This window comes from Mastomys coucha, unplaced genomic scaffold (genome assembly GCF_008632895.1).
Source record: "Mastomys coucha isolate ucsf_1 unplaced genomic scaffold, UCSF_Mcou_1 pScaffold15, whole genome shotgun sequence".
In the NCBI taxonomy this organism is placed as follows: domain Eukaryota; kingdom Metazoa; phylum Chordata; class Mammalia; order Rodentia; family Muridae; genus Mastomys; species Mastomys coucha.
The window spans coordinates 113,593,866-113,607,621 of NW_022196897.1; the positions used below are offsets into that span (position 1 = coordinate 113,593,866).

Genomic DNA, 13,756 nt, shown 5'->3' on the forward strand with positions numbered 1-13,756 from the left:
AGATACCCCATGTATGCGGCAGTTGAGGAGGAAGAAAGCCAGATGAGGGTGATATAGTGCAGTAGTCACAATCAGAGAGGGACAGGATGATGTTGCATGGGGAAGCTCAGAAGTTAACTGGGGAACTCTGTCTCTCGATTGATTGACATGGTTCCTTCGGGTATGTACACATATGAAAGAATCACTGATTAGTGTTAATTTTTGTTATTGTTGTTGTATTGAGAAATGACTCAGTCACTAAAGTGCCTGCCATGGAGCCATGAGGACCTGAGTTCAAGTCCCACACCTGTAGTCGTAGTGCTAAGGAGCAGAAATGAGGCTCTTTGGGCCTTCTGGCCAGTTAGTCTTTCCAAAGTAGGAAGCTCCAGGTTCAGCAAAAGAGTCTGTTTAAAACAACAACAACAACAACAACAACAACAAAAACAAACAAAAAAGGGAGGGTGTTGTGATCATAAAAAGAGAAAAAGCTATAAGAATATGTTCTGACGAGGTGTGGGGAAAGGGAGTGCCTTGGTGGGTCCATGCCGAGGCATCTCCTCCCCCTGAGGGACCAGACACACACTGGTATAGTATAGAATGGAGTTTATTTAGGGTGTGGGGAGGGAAGTTAAAGAGGGTAGCAGAGGCAGAGAAAGGCAGAGAGAAGAAAGAGTAGAGAAGTAGGGGCTGGCCATGACCATGTGGAGAGAGGGGGAAAGGAATGGGGAGAGAGGGGGAACAAAAGGATAAGAGGCAAGGTAGAGAAGCAGGAGTAAGAGAGAGAGGAGGGGACAAGCAGCCCCTTTTATAGGGCCAGGCCTACCTGGCTGTTGCCAGGTAACCATGGGGAGGAGCATACCTGGCTGCTGCCAGGTATCTGTAGGGGTGGAATTTATACAGAATGCTAACAGAGGGCAATTGAGGAAGATCCTGGGGTAGAACCCTTGCCCCCACACATGAACGCATACACATACATGCACCTTCTCCAAACACTTTAAAAAATCACTGAGCTGCAAACTTAAGGTTGATACATGTTTCACATCTAACTCTGCATGTGGTATATCTCAATGACAGGACTTGAAGGTCTCACTCAAACAGGACATCCCAGCGGCTAGGATGTGTACAAGAAAGTCATTACATTTTTCTACATAAGTTAGAAACATTGAGGCCCAACAGATGGCCTTACTTGTCTCACCATGTGAGAAAAAGAATCAATGACTAATGGCATCAATGAGGATTCACTAGGGTCTATCCTGTGCTGGGATCTGTGATAGACACTTCAATATCACATGGAAAAATAGTAATGGGTCACCAGGTCACCCAGCAGCATAGAATCTACACACTTAGACTGGTGACAGGTCATACTGCAAGAGATGAGTGGTGAGGGCCAGCCCTGACAGCAGACAGGTAAGCCCAAAGAGCCTAGACATTCTGCTGGGACCTTGATTTGAGGCCAGACCTCAGGAAACAGGGATTTGGTGATCTGGTGAGGATGGGCCAGTCCTGATAGACCTATATAGTTCCTTGGAGATCTCCCAAACCAAGGTTGACACAGGGACAGATAAACTGGATCATGCAAGAATACTCTTGCATGAATACCTTCAGAGTACTGTCTCCAAAGGCAGTAGATGTCACAGTCCTCAGTGATGTTCCTAACACTGTGAGCTTGGACTAGATGAATTGAACTAATAAAATAATCCTTGCACATGCGCTCACTGGTTTGATGCTGGATCAGCAGGGCAACAACCTTCCTGCCTGAAAGGATGTCAGTTAAACCACAGTTGGGCAGGGAAACTTCTGATTCCACCAGCCAGACTGAAGCAGCTGGTGTCGTTGAGGACAAAGCATTTAAGACCAAACACAGGGCGACATGTGGCATCAGTACATTACTAAGTTCAGAGAACAGAATCCGACTGTGTCCATGCAAGGGCACACATCCGACCTGCTCACTTGGAAGACAGTGCCAACTCCAGATTCACTCCTCAGTTCCAGAGGCTGATAGGGCCCTTGCTGGCTTAGACTCCTTTATGGGAGCTCTTGTGGACCTGCTTGAATTCCTGCTGCTCTCCTACCTCTGCATACTAGCACCTCAGGCTGTTAACACCGGTTCCTATGGGTGTGTGTGTTGGGGTGGGGGTGGGGTTAGTAGGTAAACTACCTGCCTAACATGCCTGAGGCCCTGAGGTCAGCACCATATGAGACCAGTATGGCAGTGCACATTTGTAATCCCAGTATCTAAGAAGTAAAGGTAGTAGGTCACCCTTGACTACTTAGGGAGTCTGAGGCTAACCTGGGCAACATGAAAAGACAAAGAAAGTAAGTTCCTTAGTTCAATGGAAGATACATAAATCCTTAGTCAAAACTTAGGATGTATATTTAAGTAAGGAAGGCTGGGCAAGAAAGAGCTATGGGTGTTTTAATTTTTATTTTAACTATGTGTTTGCTTGAAAAAAATGTTTATAGGGACTCATGTATACCAGGCACTGTGAGAGTTTAGGGCTCTAAAGGAGGTCAGAGGACCAAGCCAGACAGATTTCCATGCCTCGAGCGAGAGAGACCAGTAAGGGCAGTGACAGGGCTGGTTGGTTAGGCATCCTGCACATGGCACCAAGGATCTTCTACATTCCCTTCACAAGATGACTGTGACACAGGTGTCCTGTGGAGATCCGTAGCCCATCAGTGCTACAAGGGTGACCTGTATAATGGCCACAGTCACCCGTAACTCAGATGAGCGAGCCTCAGCTGAGACAGCAGCAGAGAAACCAAAGTGTGGTTGATAGAGAGCAAAGGTGCCCTGGGGCTTCAGTTTACACCCTGTTTCCAGGGTGGCATCACCAAAGGGGAAACACCCCTAAGAAGTCCCAGATCACAATGGGTCAGTGATTCTGTTCCAGATGCTGCTTCTCTGAATTCCTCCCTGACCCCCATTTTCTGCACACCATCCTTGCCTCTTGCTCACTGGCTCATTCCTCTACCCAGACAGACCCTTCTCTAGCAAACTGTTGCAGGTTCAGGTAAAAAAAAAAATCTCAAGGCACAATTTCTTTCCCATAATAAATATACATTTTTCTGCCTTCTGTGGACTTGAAGCAGTCACTAAAGGCAAATTGGGTCCCATGACACAGTCTTCAGCTGGATGGGAAGTGCAGGCTGTTGAAACACAATCTAGCCAAGTGGACTCCAGATGCACGTGTTGGTGCCTGTACAGTGTATTCAGAACCCTGTAACTGTATTCTTCCACTTCTTTCCCTGATACAGCAGCTAAGGAGGAACTCTGAAAAAATGAGGATACTGTTAGGAGAGGGACCAGGCAGCAAAAATTTATTTACAAATCTGGAAATTATCAAGATCCATTTCAGGAGTTGAGCTTTCAAAAAAGTTCTCCAAATGACCGAGGAGAATATATCACCCATAATCATTTTCTATCCCTGATGGCTAGGTAATGAAAAGCAGGCTCTTCATTGGACATGAAAGCAGGGGAAATTAGGAAGTAATATATTCAATTGTAGAAGCCCTTTGCCAAGTCTGTATTGATTTCATGTTCTGACAACTTCAGTTAAATCTCCATGGGGAAACACTTTTGAAGCTGATCACATCTAAAACATGCATGTTCCCACTGCTTGGACTCTGGAGGTGGATGGAAGTGGTGATGTCTCCACTGGGGATGCCGAACTCCATCTTCCCTTTGGCACATGTTCATTCTGATTGTGGGAGAGCATGGGCTGTAATGAGCCTACCATGACCATCACTGCCATCATGGGAGAGGCTGGCCCTCTCTGCTGAACCCACTCTCTTTCTCTGTTTCCTTCTTGTGTGTCTTCCTCTGAAATCTCCCTTCCTCTTCTTGCTCCTCTTAGCTTGCCTGCGGGGACCCGGAATTCCCACCTCTTTCCTTCTGTCCAACAATTGGCCCCTGGCATCTTTATTGATTGATCAAGAACCGATTGGGAAATAGGAACTTAGCATCAGAACCACTCCTTAGGGACAAGGGTTGGGGGTGGAACGCTCATTTGATAGAGTGCTGATCTAGCATTTACAAGGTGCTGAGCCATTCCTTAGAGCTGCACAGAACAAGTGTGATGCTACACACTTGTAATAATCCCAGCACTCTAGAGGTGGAAGAAGGATCAGAAACTCAAGGCCATCTTGTGTTGCATAGCAAGCTTGAGGTTGACCTTAGATACATGAGACCGCATTTAAAGAGGAGAGGGAAGTATGTGTCATAGAACTGGACACAGATCTGGGTGTGTGTGGGGTGTGTGTATGTGTGTGCGTGCGTGTGCACGTGCGTGTATGTGTGTGAATTTAAGTTTACCTCTTTAGTTACTGTTTCACTTTGTAGTCAGGCTGGCCTGGAACCCATTGTGTGGCCGAAGCTGTCCTTGAACTTGCAGTAATCTTTCTTCCTGCTGCTTCATCTGAAATTCCATGTGTGAGACTCCATGTCCAGATATGAGTTCCCATTTATTGAGCACACACACTCCCAGACATTGTTGGCAAGATGGCGCCTTTACTGCTGTGGGCAGATCAGAAGACTTCTCTGTGAGTGAGGATGTGGGTCTAAGCCACATCTCAGATAACCGAGGTGCCACTCATATTCCTTAAAACCAGATCCTGTATTCCAGGATGTGACTTGGAGACAGTTTCTGGATTCTTCTAATCCTCCTCTGGAAAATCAGATTATTTTCTTACATATGATAATCACATTATGCCTGTGCTTGGCACATGCACTGTGCTTAGCATGTTTTATGAGACAGGCCTTTCCTACCATTGTGACTTCTACTCTGTCTTTCTCCAGGAACATGTGCTGGAAGTTCCAACTCTGCACCTCAGGACACTCCTCCTAGGCAAATTTGTTGGAGAAAGAGGATTCTGGTCCAATAGAATCTGGTGCAGAGCCAGGGACAGGCATCAGTCTTCACTGGGGGAGGAGGGGTGGAAAGAGCAGAGTGGCAGAACAGAGTGTCCTGATAGGAAAACCTGCTTTGCTGTCTTCATCTCCTGAGGTTTCAGAGTCCAACTAGCAGGTCATATTCTGGAACCAGAAGCATCTAGCCTGGGGCATCTAGTCTGTGTAATAGGGCTCTCCTACAGCCAGTGTGACAGTTTCATGGATAAGTACTTACTGCCTACTGTGAAGATCTGAGTTTGAGCCCTAGAAACCAACACAGAGAAAGGGGAGGAACTGTTCCCTCTAGGAATGACTAACCCTCCCCCCCCCCAAAAAAAACAATAGGGTTCTCCAGAGGAACAGAACCAAGAAACTATATATGTGACTAAATGAGAGGATTTATTGCATTGGCTTACATTCTTAGAGTGGAGTTTTGCTGGCGGGAGAGCTTTGTAAGCTGAGAATCATCAGCTGTAAGCCCAAAAAGCTTGAAGCTTCATACGGAGAGAGGCCAGCAGACAGTGAGCAAGCACTGAGCCTCACAAGGACACAGCCCAGAACAGATCAGGGGGAACTGACAAGAGGAACGATGAGCTTATCTGCCTGGCTGAAGAACATGGTGGGCATGGAACACACAGGAGCAGTAAGACCCTAACCAGGCACTTGCTGCAGCCTTGTTAGGGAAGCCACCAAGGGAGCCTTAAAATGGATTTTTAGGGGGGTAAAAAAGACAGAGAGTACCCCAAGACTTTGTAGATACTGAGGGAAAGTCCAGGACTGAGATTGTAAAAGGAGGATGTTTGGGTCAGGTGACCTTGGTAAGGAGGAACCGTGCCTATCCACTCATCCAGTCCACTGTTCCCTTGGCCCAGGCACAGTGCTGGGGTTAAAGTGCCCACATGGCACTGGTCAGGTCAGGAAGGGACCCAGGTGTCCCTGAAACACCCAGAAGAACGGGAATATCAGCCACAATGCTGGCCCACAGAGGTTTATCTAAATGTGCTTTCATTCTCTCAGAACAGGAAAACAGAGGCGGGCAGCCAGGACCCTGCTGTGGCTCTATGGCCAAAGCCTGGCCAGGCTCTTGCTATCCTTCTCTGCTCCCATGCTGTGAGTTAAACTGTTCCCAGCAGAAGGGTATGTTTAAATCCTAACCGTCACAGCCCATGAATGCCAACTTAATTGGAAAAAGGGCCTGTGTAGCTATAACCAAGTTACAAGCAAGGAAGTCATCCTGGGGTACATGGACTTACTCCAATATGCCTGGTACCCTTGTAAGAAAAAGGGAGATACACAGAGGTAGATGCAGGGAAGGAAGCTGTGGTAAGCTTGGTGTGGCCACCAAGATCAGATCCCTACAGTGGCAAGACAAGGTAGACCAGAGATGGCCACCACCTGAAGCTGAGCAAGGCAGGACGGCATCTTAGAATGGAGTGGGGCCTGCTGACACCTTAGTTTCAGGTCCAATGTCTAGAGCTGTGAGAAAATCCACCTCTCAGGCCCCTGAGACTGTGGTCATTTCCTACAGCAACCTCCAGAAGCCAGGAAGCTCTGTAGCTTTCCACCGTTGTCATAACTGTGCAGTGGCTGGCTTGTAGGTGTGAAAAGAACAGGGAAAAAAAAAAAAGGCACGTGCCAGCCTGGGTGGGGTCTTTTCAGGAAACTGGTGGCTTCCACAGAGTGCCCTGCAGACAATTGTCTGCTCTCACTGGCCTCTGCACGTGTAACCCTAGTGACAGAAAACATTTGTAGAAAATCATTCTCTATAGCCAAGTATGCATATATACACATACAGAATTTGTATGTAGTATAATTTTAAACTTATTGATCTTGGCTATTTGATCACTGAGTTTGAACAAATGTATGTGGTCAAATAGCTCTCACCAAATCTAGACAGAATACACCCATCACTCCAGAAGGTCCCTTCAAGCCACTTTGTCATCTGTCAATCTCTACTTCCAAATATGGTTCCTGTACAACTCTGAACTTTTCTTCGCTGTAGAATCACAGAGCCGTTTCTTTCATCTTTGTTTTGCATAATTCATTGTAAACGGAATAGTGAGCCTTTTGTTTCTGGCTTCTGTTACTTTACAAAGTACTTCTGGGATCATGCAGCTGTGGCTGTGTATACATGGGTGTTCCTTTTCACTACAGAGTAGAATTTCTTTATGAGCTCTATACAATCTGTTTGCCCAGTAACCAACTGTTAGATCGCTTTAGTGATTAGGAATGAAACATTTTCTTACAACTCCTTACACAGATGACTGTTTCAATTCATCTGTGCAAATACTTGAGAGTGCAATGACTAGCTTCTCTGGTGGCTACATGCTGAATTTTTTAAAGGAACTACCAAACTGTTTCCAAAGTGGCCACCGCACCTTGCGTCCCTACCAGCGATGTGGTCTCCGGCAGCTGACCATTCTTGCTCACGCTCTGATCACCAGTCTTACTCGCTGTCACCATGGTGGGTGTGAAATGGCTTCCCACTGTGGTCTCGATTTGCATTTCTCAAACCCTCTCTGTGTGTTTATTTTCCATTACAGATACAGATGGGCAAAGTGTCTGCTCAAAGGTTTTGCCCATGTGTTTAACTGGGTTTCCTTTTCATGGTGTATTTTTATGTTATTCCTTCCCGCTTACCTGTAATGCTGCCCATATATATATAGTAGCTTTGTAAAAGTCTACCATATATATGGTTGGCAAACATTTCCACTAATCTGTTACCTTCTATTGCAATGTGCTACAAGAGAAAAGGACTTATTGAAATAAAGCTTTCCATATCATATAGCTCATGAACTTTTTGTCTAACCCAGTGTGGCTAAGATTTTCCTCTTGTGGTTCCTAAATTTCTATAAGTGTAGCTCTAAAATTTACATCAGCAAATCACTTTTGCCCAAAGTGTGCAGCACAGACTAAGGTTTATTCGGGTTTGCTTGTGTTTGTGCATTTATCCTAGTAACATTCCTTCAGAATGTCACTCTCCTATCTTCAATGATCTTGGGCTCCCTGATGGTTCCATTCCTCCATATTTCTATCCTTTCCCAGTTACATACCACTGTGCTAACTGTAGCTTTATCTTTAAATCAGATCATGTGAATCTTTCAAGGTTTTCCTTTCTCAAAACCACCTTTGCCTGCTCTAGGTCCTCTGTTGTCCCTATAGCTTCTGTAGCCCTCACAAGTTCCTACCAAAGCTGAAAGTTGGCTGGAGTTTTGATGGGTATTCGCTGACTCTGCACATCAGGATGACAAGTGACACTGTAGCAACACCAAGGTTTCCAGCCTGGGAACACAGCAGTATCTCCTTTCATTTAGAGGTCTGGGTAAATTTCTCTATGCCAAGGATATGGCAACCCCACAGAAGACCAACAATGTCAACTAACCTAGACTCCTGGGACCTCCCAGAGACTGAGTCACCAACCAAAGAGAATATACAAGCCGGTCCAGGGCCCCAGGCACATATGTACCAGAGGACTGCCTTGTCTGGCCTCAGTGGGAGAGGATGTGCCGAATTCTGCAGAGACTAAAGTACCAAGGTGGGGGGACTTCTTGGGGGGGCTACCCTCTCAGGTAAAGGGGAGGGGGAAAGAGAGGAACTCTGTAAGGGGAGACCAGGAGGGAAGGCAGCATTTGGGGTATAATTAATTAATTAATTAATTTAAAAATTTCTGTATCCATATTTTTTGTTTTCATCTATGCATTTACACATATTTTATAAGTATTTCATGTTTCTGAAGTTACCATAATATTTTAAAAATATTTTATTTTTTATTTATATGTGTGTGTGTGTGTGTGTGAAAATGTATACCACACTCATGCATTTCCTGTGGAAACCTAAAGAGGGCATTAGATTTCCCAGAGGTATAGACACAGGCAGTTGTGAGCTTCCTAGTATGGGTATTGAGATTCGAATTCGGATCCCCTGAAAGAGTAGCAAGTCCTATAATGGGATTTTTATTTCATATTTCTAATCGTTCAGTGCTAGAACATAAACACAAAGTTGACTTTTTAAATATTAATCTTATACCTTGTGACTTTGATTAGTTCACTTAAAATGTCTATAATCTTTATTATATATCCCTTGGCATTTTCTTTATAGACAATCATGTATTTTTTAATATAAAGATTTTTGCCTATTCCTTTCTTTCTCTTTTTTTCCTGCCTTATTGCCCTGGCTAGCTCCTCCAGCACTATGCAAAGGAGAGAGGTGAGGGCAGACAGCTTTGTCTCCCTTTCCAGAGGGAAAAAAAGCATTTATTCTTTTACTATTAAATATGATGCTAGCTAAGGATCTATAAGGAATGTTTCTAACTGGCTACATTGCTCAAATCCATTTGAGGTCAGTGTCTAGAAACAAAGGGGAATGGGTGTGATCATTTACCACAGGGAAGGCTTTTTCTCCGTGTCCTCCACTTTGTATCTTGATTGTGCTGTGAGTGTGTCTTTTCTTTGGACACTTGAAGGATTACTGCTGTCTACAGGCATGTGGTCACCTGTGGTAATATAAGCAGTACAAGTGGGAAGAATGGTCCCACGTAGTTCCCCAACCTTGGTCTATTGGGAGTCAGTGCAGTCCCTTGGTGGAACATGAGCTTTGAAGCCTCTGTGCCAACTTCCAACTCCAGTCTTCAATGTCAGGCAGATTGTTTAGCTTCTCTGGGTCACCATCAGAAGATGAAATAAAAATGTCAGTAGTTACCTACCCTGAAGGCTCCTGGAGATTAAATAAGTGAGTAAATAAAATTAAATGCTTAGAAAGCAGTGTCTGGTGCCCGGTGCATTTTAAGGGCTCAGTTTGGATTTGCCTAGTTTAAACACACACACAGGTTTTTAGTAGCGAAAGGACTGCCTAAGATAAAAGACACCTGCCACTTAAAAAGTCTTTATTTTAGGTGGGAGGGTTGGTTTCCTTTGTTTTGGAACATGGCTTATGCAGTAAATAACTCTACAAAATCCCCTGCATAGGACAAGGGGTGTTAGGACTGTGGGCAATGAAATTCTCCCATCTGAAGCCAACATATTAGGGGAACGATCTAAGGACCCCTCTGGGAGCCTGGGGGACCCGCTGCTCTCTTGAGTTGCCTTTTCTCTCTTTCTTGTGGTCTTTAAAGAGGCAAAGAAGCCCCCAGAGTCTCTTCCAGCCTGTTTTCTGTTGGTTGGACCAGTGAAGAACTTACACCCATGTCCTACTGCTTTCAAATAGTGCCCTGGACTCTGTCTAGAGCTCTAGCAGCACGCTAGTTTGTTCTTTCCTTCTGCCTCCCTGTGATCTTCAGGAGAACCTAGCCCTGGCATTGTCCTGTATGATAATGATTAAGGTTGCCAGACTTTGTTTGGGAACTTCCAGGAATTTCCAGGATCTGTGAATATCTCACAGTGTGCATAAGAGAGCCACTGGCCTCTGGTCTCTGCCTTCTCAGTTAGACAGTGACACCAGCAGGAGATACTGATTGAGGGGTCATCAAGCACTGACTTGGTCTGTCCTTGCCCTGGACTGTTATGAGATGTCCTGTCAGATGTGGAGCTGGAGGCTCACTTTGACGTGCGTGGCTCTCCTGATCATGCCCACTGCCCCAGGTCCTCATATTGAATTATACATGGCAGAGGCTTTCTGCAGAGCTGTTTTTTCCACTAGCACACAAAGCAGGGTTGGAGGAGGCATCTGACACAGTGAGAGCTCCAGGCCCTGCAGAGGCGAAGCTACCACAAAGCTGGTTACTTTCCAACTGAGAGGCCTGCCGGCTTGGGGGTGATGTAAGTGGGAAGTGGAGACCTCAAGTGTAACTTTCTATTTTAGCATTAGTTCCTTGAGAACACACACACAGAGAATCACTCAAAGTTCAATATCAAGTCATTTGGCGTTTAAGACAAAGAAAGAGAAGGGGGTGCAAAGGAAAGGTCAGAAGTGCCAAATTTAACTTTCTACTCTGGTGAGGTAAGATGTGCCTCGGGCTCCATGCACATCTGACTCACAAGGTCTCAGTTGAACGATGTTCCGTGGTGTGCCAGTGATGCACACAGACAGCCAGTGGTTCCTGTTAACTCCTCATGTGGATCAGACACAGAGACCACTAGATACCAACATGTGAGATGTTACAGACCTGCAAGGAGCCATTGAAAGCAAAAGATGCACCCAATGATAGTGGACACAAGGAGGGACAGGGGAGTTCACATGAAGTATTACATCTCAACAGTCAGTCTGGTCTTCAGGCACCCATAGGTGAACCTACTACTATTATTCTAAGAAATAGACATAGTTTCAAACTGTCCACTAAGTTTATATCTCTATACCTATGTATCGGTGCACCTATCACACCTCATAAGAGACGTTTCTTCATACAATGGTTGGTGTTTAACACAGAAACTCACAACGGGTCATAGTGCAGAGAATAAACATCTGTGGAATGCTCAGCCACAAGTGGAACATCTGTATCACCGCCCCCATCCCCACAAAGTTTCAGGAGCTGTGGTTAAAGGTGGGGGACAGAAGTGAGGGCGGACTGGAACAAAACAGTGTCTTTGTGGCAAGACCTCTGCGTGAACTCACAGCAGCCTTGGTTACCTGCAGCAGACCTGAGCATGGTCATGCCATGCAGCACTCCAGCCTGGAGGAGAGAGGGGCTCATGAGCCCCGCACTTGACTGAGGACCAGTCAGCTAATGGCTTTCAGGGGAGGGAAAGTCAGTCTCCTTTATTGGGGGTGGCTCCTGGTAAGTTTACCACACTATAGTAAATGTCCCCAAACCATGGCAGCACGAATTGGACTTGGTGGGTTATTTAAAGGGGGGGCATCAAGTTGGGGGTGGGGAAATGTCAGTCAGTCTGAAAGGAGCTAGGGTGTGGACTAAGAGGTCAAAACATGAATGAAAATTTTCAAAATGTCATAAAAATATTATATATCAAAAGAATTGTCAGCTTCTGATGGGATATCTCTATCACCAAATCTTTGAGATCATGGCAGATGAGGGGGCAAGAGATTGTAAGAGATAGCCATGGTGGTTGACTGCTAGCCAATGGTACACAAACAGGCATTTAGGAACTCAAAGTAGTTGTGAGAGCATGCATGAAACCAGTGCAAGCTCAAGCCAGTCAAGATGGCAGCAGGGAGAGGGAATGGGCCATGGAATCCCACCCCAGGGCAGGGAGAGGGATGGGGCATGGAATCCCACCCCAGCCGGGGAGCTAGTGGCAGCTGATGGCTCCTGGAAGGGGGAGAGTCTCCTTTACCAGGTGACCCCAGGTAGACTGGTGACATTCCAGGGACTGACCCTATACTCAAGAGAATTTGAGCAACACAAGTTTGACCTGAAGAGTTTAAAAAAAAAAAAAAAATCAAGTATCAAGTTGAGTGGAGAGGAAAGTGGGGTGGGCCAGGGAGGAGTGGGGGAGAAGGGAATTGAACGTGAACCCAATACATCATATGAAATTCTCAAGGAATTAATTAAAATATTAGTTTTTTTTTTTAAATCTCCAGTAAGTGAATAGTCGCATAAAAAAAGTCTCACTGTGTTTGTGTATGGACCCAAATCACTCAAATTATTTCTCTCTTTTGTTTTGTGGTACTAAGGATTGACCCTCACACACACCAGGCAAGCGCTCCACCACCAGGTCGTACTGCCTGTCTCATCTTTCTTTCCTTCCTTCTTTCTTTTTTTTCTTTCATTCTTCCTTTCTTTCTCTCTTTCTTTCTCTCTTTCTCTTTTTCCTTCTCCATCCCTCCCTTTCTCCCTCCCTCCCTCCCTTCCTTCCTCCCTTCCTTACTTCTTCTCTCCCTCCCTCCTTTCTTTCATCTGTTCCTTCCTCCCTCCCTTCCTTTCTTCCTTCCTCCCTCCTTTCCTTCCTTCCTCCTTCCTTCCCTCCCTCCTTCCCTCCCTCCCTCCCTCCCTTCCTTCCTTCCTTCCTTCCTTTCTTTTGAGGAGGGCAGAGACAGGGTCTTCTCCCTAAGTTGCTGAGGCTAGTTGCGAACTTACAGTACTTCTGCTCTTCTGCCTCAGCCTCTTGAACAACTGAGATTACAGGCTCACCCCAAATTACTCCTTGAACATGTGTTACCTCTTAAGTATCAGGCATGACTAGACACCATGCCTGATGTGTGAGAACTTTACAGACACACACACACACACACACACACACACACACACACACACACACAGAGGCACCCATGCATGCATGCACACAGGGAGTGGACTCCCTGGACACCATCCAGGACGTTCATTCCACTCATAAGTTGCTCTTACAGGTCCTGCAGCCTCTCCATGACTTCTCACAATGCCAAGGCTTAGTGTTGTCTTGACAGTTCGGATATTTACTGGATCTGTTGATAAAGGCTGGTAAGCCTAGCTACTTAGGAGGCTGGGGCAGAAAGATCACTGGTTTAAGCTCACCACAGATACCTTAGTGAGGATCTGTTTCAAAACATAAAGAACAGGGTAGTGTTGGGGGATGTCATTCAGTCCATGGAAGAGTGCTTGTCTACCATGCATGAGGCCCAAGTTTCGATCCCCTTACTACACACAGTCCAAAAACAAGACAGCAAAAAAAAAAAAAGGAAATTTCAAGTTCATTTTTCTCTTAATATTATTCATGAATCTTTTCCCATCCATTTGACAGGTGGTGACGGAGAAGGGGGACTTCTTCAGTGCCTGGAACTCCTGTATGCACCATGTGATCTCATTGTCTCTGGCACACATTCAAAGTGGTGAGTTGGCTCTTGTTGAATGTTCATGGTTGCATGGCTCATGTCCCTGATGCCACGGGGGTACGTAAGTCTGTAGAAGGGAAAGCTTGCCCTCAGTCTGAGCCTCGCTGCTTCAAGTAACTCCAAGAGACTTGAAGCCTGTTGTAACTCAACTCCCTGCTTAAAAAAACTAGCCTGTAGGATTAAAAA

General features: G+C 45.6%; 1 protein-coding gene across 2 annotated transcripts in view; it reads left to right on the plus strand.

The window, feature by feature from the left end:
* Positions 1 to 13,756, plus strand: part of Acoxl (acyl-CoA oxidase like) — a 290,661-nt gene that overhangs the window by 220,808 nt on the left and 56,097 nt on the right. For both annotated transcript variants that reach the window (XM_031371845.1, XM_031371846.1), the window contains one exon: positions 13,480 to 13,567. In XM_031371845.1, coding sequence (XP_031227705.1) covers positions 13,480 to 13,567 — 88 coding nt within the window. The remainder of the gene's footprint in view (positions 1 to 13,479; positions 13,568 to 13,756) is intronic.